General features: G+C 36.6%; 1 protein-coding gene across 1 annotated transcript; it reads right to left on the bottom strand.

Annotated features, from left to right (window-relative positions):
* Positions 1 to 626: 626 nt before the first annotated feature.
* Tas2r131 (taste receptor, type 2, member 131) lies at positions 627 to 1,577 on the bottom strand. Its single transcript, XM_087659555.1, has one exon. It carries the CDS (start codon positions 1,575 to 1,577, stop codon positions 627 to 629), a length of 951 nt encoding a protein of 316 aa, XP_087515681.1.
* Between the last annotated feature and the right edge of the window lie 19,219 nt (positions 1,578 to 20,796).

Raw genomic sequence — 20,796 nt, 5'->3', positions numbered from 1 at the left:
GTCTAAGCTGTGGAAACGGAAAGAAAGCTCAGCAAATGCCCTGGCACAGGACTCAGGTTAGTTCCCAGCACCTACAGTGTTACAACAATTTGTAACTCAATTTCCAGACAAATTGATGCCCTCTACTTACCTCCAGATGTGTGGATACTAGGCACACATAGGATGCAAAGACATACATGCACACAAACCACTTATATACATAAAGTAAATAAACACAACGAAAGAGAGAAAAGCTTTAAAATGATTTAAAATGTGAGTTGGTGTTTTTCTCTCTTTAACTTTAGATTTTCGTAATCTCCTATCAACCTTTTGCCCACCTTCTATCTATTGAGGCTTATACAATACTTTAATATATAAGGAATCATGAACCTTCCTAGCGAATTTTAATTGCATATATTTTGCCTGTAAAATTAACTATTCTTTTTAAAATATTTGAGACTATAAATTTTTCTTAGCAATGATGTAAATAGAGTGTAAAAGAGTAGTTGGTGTTTTATGACCTGACTGTGAGATGATGTTTTTCTCATGAATATCAGTATGCACTAGGGATAGTTCATATATGTCCAGCATTACTTAACAGAACTCAGCGGAAGAACAAGTTACCAGTGACCTTCCAAGTCTCCCCTTTAAGCTATTTCCATAGTGAAGACTCTGGACAATCTATGAAGGGAGAGGATCAACTCTTGAAGTTGGCTTTTAAGATGTTGCAGGACCCTCATTGCTCTTTGTCGAAGCTTGCTGTTTCCCAGGATGATAATGAATGTATGAGATAATGGGAAGATGTTTAATGTTAACAAAAGAAAATTAGTTGACCTGTTGTTTGGAAACAGAAAGAATAACCACCGTGACAACTGCATGCAAAAAATGTGAATTATAAAGAGAACGAGGAAAGATAATAGCATTTTCATGGCCTTCTTGTGGATCTTGGCTCTGGAATCTTCAGAGGTGGTAGAAATCCTGTCAAGGTTTTGGGAGTGCTTCACCAAGGATAAAAATAAAAGGAGCAATGAGGCTAGGGACACAAGAAATGGGACTAAATATAGCATATCAAAAACAATTATCTTTTGAAAAGCAAGGGTCTTAATTGTTTCTGAATATAAAGTCAGATTGCTTTTAGGGATCACATAAATATCTCCCCAAATAGACAGTAATTCCAGGAGTAGAAAATAAACAATCAATGAGAACAAAGAAAATAGAAGAAAACCAACAAGCACTCCTCTCAATCTCCACTTCAACCAAAGGAAAAGGGGATGGGAGAAGTGGGCTATTTTGAGTAAGTAGAAAATGCTGAGGCAGGTGGCAAGCCACGTTGACAGCTGGTCAGTTATAACCCAGAATATATCAGAGCATTTCACTCGACTGTAAGAATGATAGACATGAGGAGTTAGTTCTAGGATGATTGCATCAATAAATACCACCAACACAGAGCTGATTCTGGACGCTGCCAAACAGATCAGGATGAAGTTGATGAAGGTGATTTTCTTGTTTTTTACCCAGTCAGAGTAGTTTACCAGTCCAATGAACACATTCCCCAGCATTCCAGGTGTAAACACTGCTATTATCAATATCACGTACATTTGAACCAATCCAGTAAGCAGTTGAATAGAAAGAGGGAATCCACACATCTATCAATTTGCCTTGCTGCTCAGTTCTCAAACAAATATCCACCGAAAATCATCCTTTCCCATAGTTATCTTGCTCCTTTTTATTGTAATTTCAGTGTGATTGGAAACTCCTTGCAATGGATAGAAATTGATATCTACTTAAGGAAATTCTTAGTCTTAGGGTTTTGACTTTTCTCTTATCCAACTGAATCCCTCACTTAATCTATAAAGATTTGTTCATGAATACAGCCTCATATCTTTATTTAAACGTTTTTTAAAGAAATGTTAAATTCTAATCCAGACAGTCTCTATGCCTACATCATCACTCACTTGCCCTTAAATTTCCCAATGATGTAATGTCTGAAAGAATAAAGTCAAATATATTAAAATACAAATTTGAATCAGATTTTTTTTCACTGATTTGTGTAGTATGTCTCCCCCTTACCTGAAACACTAAACTCTGTGAAACCAGTCAGATATCTTTGTTACTGTTCAAGGAAAGTGCTAAGAGAATATTTAATAATTTATTTATGGATTCCATAAACATACAATGTATTTGCTATGTGTATGACAATTTATAAAGGCAAGTTTTTTAAAAAAGATAACATTAAGGAATAACAACAACAGAAAGAATTAGTGAACTATTTTTAAAAATAGTGTGTAAATACGGGAAAATGAGTTAACTATGTATGCAAAGCATCTTTCTAGAGGAGAAAGAAAAGAAAAGTCATACTTGGATTTTGGAGATACAATTTATGAAGAACTAAGAAGTAGGATTTTGGATGAACTGATCTCTAAAGAGATACCAAAATAAAATTATTTTTCTGAGCTTAAAGCCCTATGTTCAATAATTTTTTTTAGTTTCTATCTAGATGTCTTTCAGGTATATTTGAGTAGTCTTCACAATGAAATAGATTCCCAAGTTTTTGAGCTCTATCATTTTATGAGTCCCATTTGTTTTTGCTAGAGGCATGAAGGTAGCAGTTTAGGCATGACAGTAGCTAGAAAATGAGAGAGAGAGGGACCTGGGAGGGAAAAGGGATGGAAGGGGTTGCATAATCTGGTGGAGGAAAAGGATTTAAGTCCTGAAGGTCAGCAGAAAGAATGGAAACAGTCAACCCCAGGAGTTAGAAGGTTGGGGGGACCCCAGAATGTGCCAGAGATCTGGGAATACGGAGATTCTCTGGACTCAAAGAGAGGGACCCTAGATGAACTACCCTACAGTGAGGAGAGGGAACTTGGTGAGACCATCTTCAGCAGAAAGACAAGGCATCAAATGAGGGATGGGTTGCTATCACACAGTCAAAGCTCTGACCCATAATTCTTCCTGTCTGAAAGAAATGCAGGGATAGAAATGGAGTAGGGTCTAAGGAAAAGAAGGTCCAGTGACAGGCACAAAGTGGGATCCAGCTCAAGGGGAGTCCCCAAGACCTAACACCATTACTGAGGCTAGGCATTAAAAAAAAGGGACTTATTATGACTGCCCTTCAAAAGACCCAACAAGCAGCTGAAATAGGCAGATGCAGATATTTGCACCTTACCAATGAACAGAAACTGCTGACCCTAGAGATGTAATTAGGGAAAAGCTGGAGGAAGCTCAGGAGGAGGGCAGCCCTGTAGGAGGACTAGCATTCTCAATTACCCTGGACCCTGAAGATTTCTCAGACACTGGATCACCAACCAGGCAGCATACACCAGCTAATATGAGGACCCCACCACATACATATACAGCAGAGGACTGGGTTCAATCAGAGAAGATGCACCTCACCCTCAAGAGACTGGATTCTCCAGGGAGTTTAGAGGTCTGGTGAGGTGGGTGGGGTTGGTAATCCTCCTGGAGACAAGGGGTGGAGAGGAGTTATAGGATGTGGAATAGTAGGAGGATGGACTTGGAGGGGAATAAATTCTGGAGTGTGAATATAAATAAATTAATTAATTAACTAATTAAAATTGCTTTAGGTGAAATTTTTAAAAGGAGAGACACACTAAGTTGTGTGTGTGTTGTGTGTAGGTGATACTATTAGAACAAAACTAAAAAAGAATAAAGAAATATTTTAGTTTTAATTTTTAAAAGGCAAAGGATAGTTTGGGCCAGATTTCCCCATAACAATGGGAAGAAACACATAATGATGACAGCATCTGAAAGGAAGAGTCAATAAAGCTTTGTGACAGATGTGGTACTAGTGGCAGAAACAGACATGGTGCTTAAACTACTTCTTGTGTACCTGAATTCGTGGCACTTTCCTACCCATGACATAATTAAAAAATGAGCATTTTGGGGAGGAAAAAATAGTAAGAGAAGGTAGAAAAATTATGGTGGCAAGCTCTGGTATGAACCTCCACATCTCTGTATGCCATCTATATGGAAATCTAGAATAAACACTTGGGTGCCTGTGACTGCCCTTCAGATAAAGAATTTGTACAGGTGAACTGGGGAGCTCACTAGAATATCACCAGAATATTCTTGGATCTCACCAGAATTGATATCCGAGGATACTAAAGAACTCCAAGAAATGAAGACACTAAGTCATCAGATGAAACCAAAAAACAAGTGTTTTAGAGCTACCAAGGACAATCATTGTGACAAGGAAACTAATCAGTATCCCAAGGAGTTGTCAGGAATGAAAAGACAGGTACCCTCATCCACACACAGCACTTCCTTCTACCTAAAGTTCTTCCTTCTACCAAAGTTCCCTTTGTTTCTGGGCTCTCCATATGGACAATACCAGGAATAATGACTTTGATGGAGAAAGGAATTTCAGACTACTACTATAAAGTATAGTTGAGTGCTTCTTAAAATTACAAAAGCACTCAAGTAAAGAATAATATGCACTCAAGTGTACATACGGTCTTCTTACTGGAAATCATAATGTATTGCCTTAGCATTGGTGTGAATGTCATTTTCTTGTCCATAGCTATATCTCAAGGAGTTGTTAAGAAATGTCTTGTTTTTTTTTCTGCCTATATCCCTGAAAAGTGAGACTATATTGTGGCACCAAAGATGTCTTGGATAGGGTTATAATGTGATAAGGAACCAGGAACCATTAAAGCTGCACAAAGACCTTCTAGTGAGATTTCTAGAAAACTTCGGTTTTCCATCTGAAAATGGTAAAAGGTTCAAATCAAATATTCTTCATTGTGTTGGAAATTTTGGTGCTCAGCTGACTCTGAGAGACTTCAACCTGACTATGTAATAAGTAGCTGAATTTCCTTCAGATTTCTCCGTAATTTTTCCCTGCTTTTTGAATAAGCCTCAAATATCAGTGAAGGTAACATACAAACCAAATCAGGGAGGAACACATATATACTTTAGCTAAAGCATTTTAGTTTACTTGAAGCCAAATGCTACGATTAAAGAGTCAGTGATGTTTTAATAAAGAACCTAAACATTATGAAAAACCCCAACATATTAAATCTGAAACTCCAAGAAAGCAAAGATTCATGAAAGAATCTAGAATGGAAAATAAATGTTGATCAAGTCTATAATATATTTTATAACATTCTTGGTAATTAGAGAGTAGAAATAATTTATTTGATAAAAAGTTGTCAACGAAAGCTAAGAGTAAATATGCTTACTTCTCAATTAATTTTTCTTGATTTCAAGGCAATGTTTGTGATAAATCCTCATCCCACAACTATTGTTTTCAATTTTGCAATGTTTCACTTATTGTAGTAAAGCAGGAAAACAACAGAGAAGATTAGAAAACCAAAACAAAGAGAATAATTGTTTTGATGTATTCTTGGATTCAGTTTTTGAGAATTTCATTGAGTATTTTTGCATTGATACACATGAGTGAGAATGGTCTGTTTCTTTTTTTTGGGTCTTTGTGTGGTTTAGGTATCAGAGTAACTGACTTCATAGAAAAGAATTAGGTAGTGTTTCTTTGATGCTAATTCTGCTCCCTCAAAAGGGGTAGATCATATACTTGGGTAATTTCAGGTGAAATATTACTTGGTCAAATAATGACCAAAACCTTGAAGTTTTAGAGAAGGGAGAAAGGAAGGAAGAAGAAAAGGTGGAGGATGGAGGGAGAAAAAGGAGGAAGAAGAGGTGAAAGTTGGAGCAGACCCACGTGGTGTGGAGGAGTTGCTAAAAGGTAGGAATTTCATAGCTGGGCAATACAGTAGTGTAGTGGTAAATTTCCCCAACATACGTATGCAGCTTACAAAAATATTTACCAAGTTTAATGTTCTTTGTACTTTGCATGGGCATATTGGGGTTTGGGGTTGGAGATTTACTAGTGTGTGTATGTATGTATATATATATATATATATATAGTTTTCCTTTCATGGAGCTAGAGAGAGCTGTTAAGACCAGAGTGACTGCTGGTGTTTTATAGAGCAACCATAGAGGTCAATGGCCTGAGAGACGAGATTTGAAGTTCTTGGCATTTTCAGACAAAATCTGGTTTGGTCAGTTTAGCAGCCAGCCATGAGAACCAGGGAAAGATGGCCACTTGGCACTTGGAGCTAGCCTTGATGGCTGGGCAAGAACTCCATTGCTAGCACCTAGCAAGAGAACGTTTGGGATACTTTTAAAATTACACACTACTTTTCTTCTGTTTCTATTTTGTAGAATAACTTGGGGACTGGTGATATTAGCTCTTCTTTGAAAGTCTGGTAGATTTCTTCACTAAACTATCTGGCCCTGGGCTATTTATAGTGGGGAGATTTTTGATGATAATTTCTATTTCCTTAGAGGTTGTGGGGCTGTATAGATAGCTTATTTGATCTTGATTTAACTTTGCTACATGGTATCTGTCTAGAAAATCATCCATTTTATTTAGATTTTAGAGTTTTGTTTTTTTGATTTTAGAGCATAGGTTTTTGTAGTAGGTTCCGGTGATTTTTTTTTTTATAATTTTCTCAGTTTCTGTTGTTATGTCTTCCTTTACATTTCTGATTTTGGTAAATTAGGTACTCTCTCTGTGTACTTTAGTTAGTGGTTTTGTTAATTCTTTGTATCATTCTCTTTATTTCTGACTGGTTGATTTCAACCCTGATTTTAACTATTTTCTGCTGTCTACTCCTCTTGGGTGTGTTTGCTTCTTTCTGTTTCAGAATTTTGTGGTATACTATTGTTTTGAAGGAGTCTTTTCAATGTCTTCACGAACGTATTTATGGCTATGATTTTTCATCTTAATACTGCTTTCATTGTGTCTCTTAAGTTTGGGTATGACGGGCATTCATTTTCATTGAATTCTATGAAATCTTTTACTTTTTTTCTTTATTTCTTCCCTGACCAAGTTCTCATTGAAAAGAGAGGTGTTTAGTTTACGTGAATATGTGGGTTTTCTGTTGTTTTTGATGTAGGGTTCAACTCAGAGATGAAGGGTTGGTTCAATATATGAAAATCCATCAAGGGAGAGAGAGAGAGCTCACCACCCACACAGGTGGGTAATCCTGAGTCTGCAAAGTGGGAGAGACCACCAATACTGCCCACCCCTGCCCACATCCCTAGCCCAAGCAGAAACTGTATAAGGCCTCTGGGAACAGAAAGATAGGGGCACTCAAACGGCAGGTCCCCTGTGGTCCAGACACCACCCGGGCATGAAGGGACCCGGTCAACAGCTCCCTGTACCCAAATCCCATGGGAGGCCAAGCTAAATTTTCAGAGGGGAAGACATGCCTGGGAATCCAGAGGAGACTACTCTCTGCCCACATTTCTGACTCCAGAGGAAAACACCTAACGCCATCTGGGAACCCAATGCACCAGGGCCCCAAGAAAAGTCGGGGCAGGCCCTTCTGGTTGCTGCCCTCACAGAGAGCTCAAAAGCAGCCCCCAGGAGCAACTTAGGCCCAAGAACAGAGGTAAGACAAACTTTTTGGCTCCAAGTGACCTACCTGGTGGACTCAAGACACAAGCCCACAGGAATAGCTGATGACCAGTAGACAGAAAAGACTACACGCCTGAAAGCAGAACACTCTATTCCCATAACTGGATGACAGAAAACAGGAAAAGAGGTCTACAGCACTCCTGACACATAGGCCTAAAGGATGGTCTAGCCACTGTCAGAAATAGCAGAACAAGGTAACACCAGAGACAACCTGATGGTGAAAGACAAGTGCAGGAACCCAAGCAACAGAAACCAAGACTATATGGCATCATCTGAGCCCAATTCTCCCACCAAAGCAAACACTGAATATCCAAACACACCAGAAAAGCAAGATCTTGATTTTAAATCACAGTTGATCATGATGATGGAGGACTTCAAGAAAGACATAAAGAACTCCCTTAGAGAAATGCAGAAAAACATAAACAAACAAGTAGAAGCCTATAGAGAGGAATCACCAAAATCCCTGAAAGAATTCCAGGAAAACACAATCAAACAGGTGAAGGAATTAAAAATGGAAATAGAAGCAATAAAGAAAGCACAAAAGGAGACAACCCTGGATATAAAAGTCCAAAAGAAGAGACAATGAGCCGTAGATACAAGCATCACCAACAGAATAAAATAGATAGAAGAGAGAATAACTGGAGCAGAATATTCCATAGAAATCATCGACACAACGGTCAAAGATAATGTAAAATAGAAAAAAGCCACTGGCCTAATACATACAGGAAATCCAGGACACAATGGGAAGATCAAACCTAAGGATAATATGTTTAGAAGAGAGTGAAAACTCCCAACTCAAAGGACCAATAAATATCTTCAACAAAATCATAGAAGAAAACTTCCCTAACCTAAAGAAAGAGATGCCCATAAACATACAAGAAGCCTAACAAAACTCCAAATAGATTGGGCCAGAAAAGAAACTCCTCCTGTCACATAATAGTCAAAACAACAAATGCACAAAACAAAGAAAGAATATTAAAAGCAGTAAGGGAAAAAGGTCAAGTAACATATAAAGGCAGACCTATAAGAATTACACAAGACTTCTCACCAAAGACTATGAAAGTCAGAAGATCCTAGACAGATGTCATACAGACCCTTGCCAGCCCATGTCACTGTATCCAGCAAAACTCTCAATTAACATAGATGGAGAAACCAAGGTATTCCATGACAAAACCAAATTTACACAATATCTTTCTACAAATCCAGCGCTACAAAGGATAATAAATGGTAAAGCCCAGCATAAGGAGGTAAGCTACACCCTAGAAGAAGCAAGAAACTAATCGTCTTGGCAACAAAAGAAAGAGAAGACAAGCACACAAACTTAATCTCATATCCAAATATGAATATAACAGGAAGCAATAATCACTATTCCTTAATATCTCTCACCATCAATGGTCTCAACTCCCCAATAAAAAGACATAGATTAACAAACTGGATAAGCAATGAGGACCCTGCCTACAGGAAACACAACTTAGAGACAAGGACAGACACTACCTCAGAGTAAAGGGCTGGAAAAAAATTTCCAAGCAAATAGTCTGAAGAAGCAATCTGGAGTAGCCATTCTAATATCGAATAAAATTGATTTTCAACTAAAAGTCATCAAAAAAGATAAGAAAGGACACTTCATATTCATCAAAGGAAAAATCCACCAAGATGAACTCTCAATCCTAAATATGTATGCTCCAAATACAAGGGCAACTACATACATAAAAGAAACCTTACTGAAGGTCAAAGCACATATTGTACCTCACACAATAATAGTAGGAGATTTCAACACCCCACTCTCATCAATGGACAGATCATGGAAACAGAAATTAAACAGAGACATAGACAGACTAAGAGAAGTCATGAACCAAATGGACTTAATAGATATTTAAGTATACCTTTTAAAAGGATATACATTCTTCTCACCACCTCATGGTACTTTCTCCAAAATTGAACATATAATTGGTTTTAAAACAGGCCTCAACAGATACAGAAGGATAGAAAAAATCCCATACGTCTTATCAGAACACCGTGGGCTAAAGCCAGTCTTCAATAACAATAAGGGAAAAACGCCCACACATACATGGAAGTTGAACAATGCTCTACTCAATGATAACCTGGTCAAGGAAGAAATAAAGAAAGAAATTAAAGACTTCTTTGAATTTAATGAAAATAAAGGTACAACATACCCAAACTTAGGGGACACAATGAAAGCTGTGTTAAGAGGAAAACTGATAGCTCTAAGGGACTGCTGAAAGAAACAGGAGAGAGCATATATCAGCAGCTTGACAGCACGCCTAAAAGCACTAGAACAAAGCAAAGCAAATACACCCAGGAGAAGTAGAAGGCAGGAAATAATCAAACTCAGAGCTGAAGTCAACCAAGTAGAAACAAAAAGTACTATACAAAGAATCAACAGAACCAAAAGATCGTTCTTGGAGAAAATCAACAAGATACATCCTTAGCCAGACTTACCAGAGGACAAAGAGAGTGTATCCAAATTAACAAAATCAGAAATGAAAAGGACATATAACTAGACAATCAGAGGAAATTCAAAAAATCATCAGATCCTACTACAAAAGCCTATATTCAACAAAACTTGAAAATCTGCAGAAAATGGACAATTTCCTAGACAGATACTAGGTACTTAAGTTAAATCAGGAACAGATAAACCATTTAAACAACCCCATAACTCCTATAGAAATAGAAGCAGTCATTAAAGGTATCCCAACCAAAAAGAGCCCAGGTCCAGATGGGTTCTGTGCAGAATTCCAGCAGACCTTCATAGAAGAACTCATACCAATACTATCCAAACTATTCCACAAAATTGAAACAGATGAAGTGCTACTGTATTCCTTCTATGAAGCCACAATTACTCTTATATCTAAACCACACAAAGACCCAACAAAGAAAGAGAACTTCAGACCAATTTCCCTTATGAATATCAACGCAATGATACTCAATAAAATTCTTGCAAACCGAATCCAAGAGCACATCAAAACAATCATCCATCACGATCAAGTAGGCTTCATCCCAGGCATGCAGGGATGGTTTAATATACGGATAACCAGCAACGTAATCCACTATATAAACAAACTGAAAGATAAAAACCACATGATCATTTCATTAGATGCTGAGAAAGCATTTGACAAAATTCAACACCCCTTCATGATAAAAGTCCTGGAAAGAATAGGAATTCAAGGCCTATAACTAAACATAATAAAAGCCATATACAGCAAACCAGTCACTAATATTAAACTAAGTGGAAAGAAACTTGAAGCAATCCCACTAAAATCAGGGACTAGACAAGGCTGCCCACTCTCTCCCTACTTATTCAATATAGTTCTTGAAGTTCTAGCCAGAGCAATCAGACTACAAAAGGAGATCAAGGGGATACAGATTGGAAAAGAAGAAGTCAAAATATCACCATTTGCAGATGATATGATAGTATATTTAAGTGATCCCAATAGCTCCACTAAACCTGATAAACATCTTCAACAAAGTGGCTGGGTACAAAATTAACTCAAATAAATCAGTAGGCTTCCTCTGCACAAAAGAGAACCAAGCCGAGAAAGAAATTAGGGAAACAACACCCTTCATAATAGTCCCAAATAATATAAAATACCTCAGTGTGACTTTAACCAAGCAAGTGAAAGATCTGTATGATAAGAATTTCAAGCCTCTGAAGAAAGAAATTGAAGAAGATCTCAGAAGATGGAAAGATCTCCCGTGCTCAAGGGTAGCCAGGATTAATATAGTAAAAATGGCCATTTTACCAAAAGCGGTCTAAATATTCCTCTCCAAGATGACTGATTCAATCTGGCTTCATTTAACTTCTCACTGAATTGCTCATTTCGTCCTCAAACATACTCTGGCAATGTGTTTTAATCTTCTGTCTCCTTATTTTCTGGCTTCAACTTCCTCTATTGACCTGCACTGGACTGCATGAACTCACAACTGAACTCAATTCCACTTCACTGAACTCATTTGACTGATACCCAACTCACTTTCTCTCCCCGAAATAGTTTTTACTCTTAAATAGCTTTTCTTTCTTGTGATTTTTTTCTATTTTTTGGAGCTGGGGACCGAACCCAGGGCCTTGCGTTTGCTAGGCAAGCGCTCTACCACTGAGCTAAATCCCCAACCCTCTCGTGATGTTTTTTATGAGAATTCAGCATATCCTATCGCTCTCAAATCTTCCTTTGATTCATCACATTGTCTGCCCCTGAAATACAAGTCACTTTCAAGCATGGCCCCTTTCTTCTATAAAATAACCTACTTGTATTGTTTTAGATTAAAGATATGACTTTATTCCAGCCAGAGGAATTGCTGGATTAAAATTTCTTTAGAGATTTCATTATTTTTTTACATTTGTATTTGTCTTTCATTTGATTATTGCATTCATAATAATCAGAGTTTTGAAGATATTTTGGATTTTCTTTCTTTATCCATTAATCCTTCAGGCCATTGAGGGAAACACATTTTATCTCATTCTCTCCAAAGTTGTTATGTCATTATGTGTCATTGTTGAAGTTTATATAACTTGATTTTCAGTATATTTGTATATGCCTTAATTATAAAGTTCATTTATGTAGAACTCCAGCAACTAAGCTTTCATCATTCCATGCTATTCATTTTCCCCATTCCCAGGTTGCATTTAATCTTTCATCTTCAATGATATCTGTGAGTTATAGTCATTAAAGAGATGTGAATGTGAGGAGTAGTCTTTGTGCTAATGACAAATATCAGGTCAAATGAGCAACAAAGAAGTGGAATAAGAACACTGGGCAGAAAAACTATTTCTGGCCAGTGTATGCTTCATAACCAAGTGGGAAAGCTGGTACCACTCTACATGCCCATGTGAAGAAGCTCCAAGATACTGAATATTTATGTGATATTTGTATCACTTATACAAAAGCATTGTTAAATATTGTATGATCAATTAGCACAGTAAACCTATGAGCTAGTTCGTTAACAATATTGTAAAATTATAAATAGAAATGTAGAAAATGGAGAGTTCAACTAAAACGTGAGTTTATTTGTGTATTGGCCTGTGTATTCATAAATGACACTGTTTTGAAAAATCAAATAAGGAAATCTGAATTTCAATTCTAAATACTTAAAGAATAGAATGCTTGGCCTCTAATATTATTAGATATCTGTGTATCATAGGAAAATTATTAAAAAATACTAAGCTATTTTGATACATTCTTGAGAATCTCTCAGCTTTTAAAGTTCCATTAATTTATTTGACTTCTACGTCCACTAGAGTTTTCTAATGTCTTTTGTTTCAAATACAAATACTTATGAGATATAAACAATAAAATAATGCAATGTTTGCTTCTTATCACATGACAGCTCAGCATACACCTGCCATTGGTTACAAAATATCTAAGTTTATTATGTGTAAGGAGCACTGATGTGCAAACCTTGGCTCAGCAAATTTTGGTGTCTGCTTATACTTACTTCAGGATGTGAGATGAATGTGATGAGCATGTGACATAACAATCTCAAAGTTTCTTCAAGAACTTTAGAAACTGAGTCATTATGAGAGACAATGGATAACATTCTCATGAGAAGACTAATTACTATTTTAATTGTGCAATTCATAACAGAAAATTTTGTAATGCATTTGTGACTTGGTTAACTGTACAGGCTGGGACGAGCAAAGAAAGTTCACTAATGTTTATCAAACACTCAATGTCCTGGCCATCCTCCGAGTTGTTTGTTCATTTCAGTATTTGTAAGTATACTAATCTGTATGTTACAGTCCATTTTATAGTTGAAAAAAATTATTAGAAGGATCTATGTCTTCTGAACTCTGGGCTACCATTCTAGCCCTCTGGTTTGTTAAATCAGTATGTTTTGTTTTCCAAGATGGACATTTTTTTAGCTTTATAACTTGTCATCTTAAGTGGAGAATTGAAAGAGTGATTTGAATGATTCTGCTGGCATTTCTGGACCTATGTTTTTAATAGTACATCGCAACTGGACATTCATGATTTTGTCTTAGGTGGTGGATTTGTATATATAAAATGCATCTTACTCTTCTAGTTTGAATAACACTACAGAAATTTCTCTGAATCCTCAACACTGTTTTCCTTTTTGTACCTTCCAGCAAGGGTCTGATTACCATCCTGCTCATATTCTGCCTGAGAAAACATCACAAGAAGTTGTGAGTCAGCGCTCAAGAATGCTGAGACATTAGCACTGTAGGTCACATCAGAGCCTTCAAACATGCTTGGCTCTGTCTTTGTATATTCCATTTTTGTTCTTTTGCATATTTTCGTACAACTTTGGAGCTCTGAAGTGCTGAAGAAAAAAATGTCATTGTGATGTTCTCTTTTTCATCCACTCATTCGTCTGCCCAGGTCCTGAGAAGCAGTAAGCTGAGGCAGTCTTCTCTTTCTGTACTACTGTGGCTGATATTCAGGCACAAAGATACAGAGTGGTTGGATCCCAAAAACATCTCTGTGATCATCTCTCATATTTTCTTGTCACAGTCTTTAAACAGTAGAGAATAACAGCTATTTATACAATATATCATATTACATATGAGTGATCTATAACCAATTGAAAGTGTATGGGAGGTTGCTCATGGGTGACATATGAACATTGCCCTTTCAGAGTGAGCCACTTAAACATCTATGGGCTTTGTGATCTATGAAGAGTACTGGGATCGGTCCCATCAGACACCAAGAGATGATGAATAAAGACCATAGAGAGGAAGAGAATGTCAGCTCGCATCTAATGACATTTTAATTGTTCTCATTTTCTCACTATGGGAACTAAGTATGGTACATAATCTCTCTTACCTTTTCTTTCTTTATGTTCCCACAAGGCATGATTACTTACCGCATTAATCATGTTAGAATACGCTGAGCACTGAGAATAATTTTCTTCATACAGAAAAATATCCATGTACTGTCCTACTTTTATTTTGTAAAGATAACTGATTTTTCAACCTGATTTACATTATTTTTGATCAGTTAATCTACTAAACGTGTTTTCTAAAGAAAATGCTCACAGATATGAATGCTGAAGATTTGGCTGTAGTTTGCAAATATTTGCTTTGAGTGCACTATTCTTTTTCTGTTTTAATTTGAAGCCTAATACAAGCATAGGCTTTTTCATTTCTATCTATGATTGAATTGCTATATAATTTTCATCCCACATCTATGAAATAGTCATACAATCAGTACTATCCTTTTATTATTTTATAACAAAATCACAGTGATAGAAAATATATATATTTAGCAGTAATTCTTTGATGCATATTGTGGGTTTCTGGTTTATTAAGGAACTGTGTATTCAAAATTTATATTATTAGAATAGTGTTTTTGCAGAAAAAGAGAATAGTGATTTGCTGAATTTTTGCTAAAAGACTGGATTTATTTATTATATATTATTTTTGCATTATCAATAATTTGTTAATTTATTATTTATAATAAAATTTTGTTGGTGTGTATTATCTCAATATTTTTGCAATTTCAGGAAAATAATTCACATACTTTAGACTACAATCTTAAAAGAACTACTAGCTTATCTGTTATACTTATTTTCCATTAGATAAATATTTTTCATTGTTAAAATGTTTTATATTGTAGTGCATTTCATTTGATACTAATATTGTTCCACTAGCTTCTACTTCGTTGGATCTTGGCTCAAAATTCAGCTAAATACTAAATGAATGAAAACCCAAGGGATTGGGTAGACTAGTCCAGTGGTTTATAAAGTGCTTACTGCAAAGGGTGGAGACCAGAGTTCAGTCCATAGATTTTATGCAAAAGGCAGACATGATGGCATATAAGTGTCACGATGTACTGGGTAGTTAGAGTCAAAAGGAGCCTTTGGTCTGACTGGTCAGCCAATGTGACTTACTAAATGATTTCTTGCTGGATCCAGTATGGCCCTGGTGGGGACAGAATGACAGAAGGACAGGGTAACCAGACTTGGGCTGCCAGGTGCCACGGACCACCCCAGCTGGATGTGGGGTTTCCTGGGTCCTCAAAGTCTAGGTGGGTAAGGATTCAGCAGTGACAAACAGAAACATAGAGGCAGTTTGAATCTGAATGTATTTGCAGCTTTCAAGCAGGCGTTTTTATGCAAGAGAAATAGGCATTAAAACTGTAAAAGATGTGTTCACTGAAGCAGCTACAAAGAATAATTATCATAATCATCTTGTCACAAGAAAATTCAAAATCATCCATGTGTTACAATTTCTAAAGAGTAGGTTCAAAGAATCAATTACAAATGTACTAGATAACATCATTATCACTTACCAGAACAAAGTACAAAAAAAATCACTCAGAGTTAATGGCAAACTTTCAGGAATGGGTTCAAAAGGTCCTCAGGGAGCACTTGGTTATGAGCCATATGTCCTGAACAAGTTAATAAATCCCCATGGGTAATCCTTATCTAACATCTAGCTTCTGTCTTATTAAAGAATGCTCAAAGTTCAATTTAAAACTGTATTTAAAAACAATTCTTTCTATACCAAAATAACAGAACCCGCCTCAATTACACATGCGTAGCCATTCAAGTTCATATATTGTTGGGAGGGTTTTCATCAAGATACTATTTTATAATTATGTAAATGATTATGAAGCAAAGTGCTGGATCTCTTGGAGTAAAGGTCATGGCCAGTGACCCTATCTCAAGGGATAGTTTCTTTTCCAATTTTCTCTTCAGCTCAGGCTATCTGCAACATGTCATAAATATAGAAAAGGAATAGAAGTAGATAAAGCAGACAAACTGCCATGAGAACTATGGCTCAATATTTTTCTCTGGCTAGAGTTCCACAATTGGTTCAAGGAGACTCCTCCCTTTGGAGTCTAACGCCTCAGTCTGTGGAACTTGTCACATGGAATCTACTGGGGTTTGTGTGGCATGCTGGAGTGTCAATGACTGCCAAGGCATAAGGCTTCTTGGTATAACAATGTAAATATGTTACATTCGTCCTTTAAGGAATGTCCTCCCTGTTAATGCTAATGACCCCATCATAATCAGACAGCAAAAGTAATAAGATTTTGGCAGCAATAATCAGAATCCAGGGGGTGAAAGTACAACCAGTGTATAAGGAAAATGATAAATGCTGGACCTTCAGGACAGCTCTTAAGGCTGTGGAAAAGAACTCTTAACAACATGAGTTCAAAAATATGTAATTTCTCAGTTATGCAAAATATAAAGATGCCACATGAATTACACGAGGTGCTTCATGAAGCTAAAGGAACAGAGACAGTTATACTAGGAGTCAATTTGTCAGAAAGATACTAATGAAGAAGATAGAGACTTAGGGAGTTGTGATTGCAGGAGATCCCACTCAGCTGAATGTTTTTACTCATGCATATAAAGGCAGACAAGTTCCTGAGTTCAGAATCAGCCTGGGACAGAACAGTGTGTTAGATGTGGTAGAAACGGTAATTTCAGAACTAAGTCTCACTAGACTAGCTTAGCTTCTGTGCTTAACAGAAGCAGGCAGACCTCTGAATTCTTTTGTAATGTTAGAAGAAAATGCGTGCTTGCTGTTTCCTCAGAACTAAGGGGCTGGAGTCACAGGATGCTGATTCACAGGACAACATAAAAGAAACCTGAAATAAAATAAATGAATTGGTATGTGAAATAAAAGACTGGGCTTATGATCTGCAGGAGATGAGCTATCCAGAGGATGTTTTCGACTAGCGAGAGAGAACCACTTGGAGAAAGGTCTGGAGCAGAACATAAGAAGCAGATCAAATGCAGGCATTGCCAATTGCAGATCCGAGAGAAAGCAGGCCAGGAGCTGTCTCCAGTAGAAAATAGGCTGCTAGCTAAGATCCGTGATTGGACTTCTATTTCTTTGTTGTTGTAACTTCCAGACACTCATTCTTTCAGAACTCCTTTTCCTGCTGAGACTGGTCTATGGCAAATTGCAAGCCAAAGAGAGAAAAAGGTATTTATAGAATATCCAGAACATAAGACTTGCCTATGTAAAAAGCCAGAAAGAAAATGACCCAAACTTTGTATCAGAGGTCTTTGATCATTCGTATTATTATCTTTATCTCCCTAGTGTAATAATTTTTCTTCATTGTTTTACTTACTACTCATGTGCCAACATGTAATTACGAAAATTTAAAAATCTATATTTCAACTCCTTGCATTGTTTTGCTAAAATGTTGTGTAAACTCACAGAAATATGGTTAATAAATATGTGCTAAGTTAACATAGGTGTACTTTGGTTTTATAATGTGCAATACAATGCAGTTTTACTTTTAAATTAGGTTGATTTATTTCTTTGTCTCCCATTACACTGTCATTTTTCTTTTCTTTTATTAATTACTCCTAAGATTCTAAATAAAATATTTTCTTTGTCAAATGTCTGGGTTGATTTTGATTATTAGAATGCTGTTTTGGCTTACCTCCAACTAAGGACAGTACTACTCTTACTTATTAAATAAGGAACACGCACTTATTAAATAAATAACAATCTGAGTCATACTACTGTCTATTTAACCCAATAAAAGTCCACCACATCATCTGTGCTCGATTTGAATAATTCACACTTTCCATTGCCTATTTTATCTTTCTTTGTATAAACCAAATGTATTAAAGAAAAACACACACACATAAATATATAAATACATTGTTTTCTCTTTTGTTTGGAAAATATTTTATTTAGAATTTTAGGAGAAACTACTACAAAATGTCAACTATTCTAAAACTTCTTTTAATTTGTTTTATTATGGTACGAGCACAAATACTTTGCCTGCCTATACGCGCATATACCATGCACATGCCTGGTGCCTTCAGTGATCAGCAGAGGATGGCAGAATCCCTGCAACTGAAACTACAGCTATTGAGCAATCTTATGGCTGCTGCAAACTGCAATCCAGTCCTAACTTCAGAAGACATTGGCAGAATAAGAACCTGGTGAAATACACTTGGCTTTAGAATTCCAAAGAAATGTCTTGTCATCATTTAGGTAAGTATTCCCAATATGTCTGTTGATTTTCATAAATGCTTCAAATACCCACACTCATATACTCATCTTCACTTAATGTAGTTAAAGTATTTTGCAGGAGTATCTTTAGAAATTACTCAATTATCAGCCTCTTTTAGAAAAATCGCAGAAGGTGTAAAGAGACACAACGACAGTTCGGTTTCCACTAGAAGTCACACAGTGTCCTTGTGATTGATCTTAAATGTGAAGGCTTATGTCCCACACTTTACAGGGAGAAAATTTTAAGATTAGCAAATGAACCATCTTCATAGCAAACATAATATGGCAGAACTAGAAAGGGAGGTAATGGTTGATATTTACTGATCAAGGAGAATAATTTTGTATTTTTCCATCTGTGAAATGTGTTTGATCACAGTTTCCTAACAATGTCTTAACTTCTTCAATTAAAGCAGCTCTTGAGGTAGAAAAGACAATTAATCTAAATTAAGCTTAGGTTCTATATCTCCTGTTCCAATTATTGCAAGTCACCAGTACTATGAAGACATTCCCAGGGTCAGGATCTCTCTGGATAGGACTGATGCTTACAAATAAACTCAAGTCTTGAAGGATTGTATATATGTGTGTGTGTGTGTGTGTGTGTGTGTGTGTGTGTGTGTGTGTGTTAATTTCATCTCCATGGCTATGACTTCCAAACTTAAATTCAAGCAACATTGTTTTTTTTTAATATGTGCATTGAACTTTCAGGATCCATTTACAGTTTTTGAACAGAAAAAAAAACAAAACAGGAAAACACACAATAAACTTTTTGCATGGGATTTACCATTTCTCAGACATCTCAGAACTACCACCAGACTATATGCCTTAGACTGAAATATTCCAAAGCAGGTGCTGAAGGAAATTTTCATTCCTCATTTGATAGCTTGCAAATGAGGACATTATTTTTCATAGTTTTGCCATTGTTAACTTTGCTGAACATCTGCCTCATTTTGACTTGATCAAGTGTAGATATCAGCTAATATTTACAAAGGACAGAGTAGAAAGAAAATGTCTAAATTACTAGATGAAACCTGATCTTCTGCAGTTGATTTGAATGGTTTATTATTACCAAGGAATGATGTGTTATAAATTACTGCATTAGAGCAAAAAAATTAAAGGGAAAGATCTATAGACTTTTCCCAGCAACTTCTGACTTTTGTTCTCCAAATTACAATAAAAAAGCAATCTTCTACAGCACAGATAATAAGCAAATCTCTGCCTCCTACAATTTTATATACTTTCTATTTGGCTTTCTGAAGGGACTAGAGAGATAGTCAGTGGGTTCTTTCCAGAGGCCACCTGTTCAATTGTCATACCATGTGGGTATGACACAACTGCTTGTAAGTACAATTATAGAGAGTTCAATGCCCTCTTTTGACATAATCATGCAGTGTGCATGCAAACAGTGCACAGAAGTACATGTAAATAAAATCACCCCTACCCATGAAATAAAATAACACAACATAATTCCTTTTCTGAGCAGCCACCAAGATGGCTGAAGTGGTACAGAAGGAAAAGTGACCTTCTGCAAGTACAGCTAATGTGTCATAGACTGGACCAATTGCTGGGCATGTCCTATGAGCCTCTGAAGTAATTGTACAGCATGCATCAGAGGTGTTGCCTAAATTGTTACTTGCATTAGAAACAGCACTCACTACTCAAGCACTTGAGAAAGGATGAAAAGGAGGCCCTGTACATGAGAAGATCAAGAAGGTAAGGACCCATCTGGGGACATGATCATTCTGTCTGAGGAGGTAGGCAGCGTGGTGGGTGTGTACAAAGGCAAGGCCTTTGAACAGGTAGACATCAAAACAGTGATGATCAGCCCCTACTTGGGTGATTTCTCCACCACCTACATCATTGGGAAACATGTCAGGCTTGGTGTTGGTGTCATCTACTCCTCAAAGAATAGCCATAGCCAATGAAGACTCATGTCAAAAAATAAAAAGAAAAGAAAGAAAAGTAGGAAGGAAAGAAGGAGGAAAGAAAAAGAATAAATTTCTAAGGAGATGAAGACAAGAAATTTTATCCCTTAGTTTTCTAATCAATCCCCAGACAGAACCCTCCTTGTTCACATTCAGAGTTATAATCCGATAATTCTCACCAAGCAAATAGCTCATGTTAGCAGACAAGAAAATGCCTTTTCAGTAATTAGAGTTTAACTCTTCAGTATTGAAATATTTTAGGTATGCTCCTGGACTCTATTAGGTTTTAGTTAAAATTGTGTTGGAAATGGATTCTTTCTCTGTAAGAAGAACCCACCGTAATAAATTTTGCTGTTTTAAATTGAACTACTGAAAGACTATACATGGACTGACCCAGGGCTCCAACTGCATATGTAGTAGAGAGTAGCCTTGTTGGGGAACCAGGGGAAGGGGTAGTCTTTGGTCCTGCC

This window comes from Rattus norvegicus, chromosome 4 (genome assembly GCF_021556685.1).
Source record: "Rattus norvegicus strain SHRSP/BbbUtx chromosome 4, alternate assembly SHRSP_T2T, whole genome shotgun sequence".
NCBI classification, from domain to species: Eukaryota; Metazoa; Chordata; class Mammalia; order Rodentia; family Muridae; genus Rattus; species Rattus norvegicus.
The sequence above is the reverse complement of the archived record's forward strand: the minus strand, read 5'-3'. Positions and strand labels throughout refer to the sequence as shown.

Bases quoted from the DNA above. Each gene is read 5' to 3' on its own strand.
- Tas2r131 (XM_087659555.1), bottom strand. From the start codon at position 1,577: ATGTACGTGATATTGATAATAGCAGTGTTTACACCTGGAATGCTGGGG.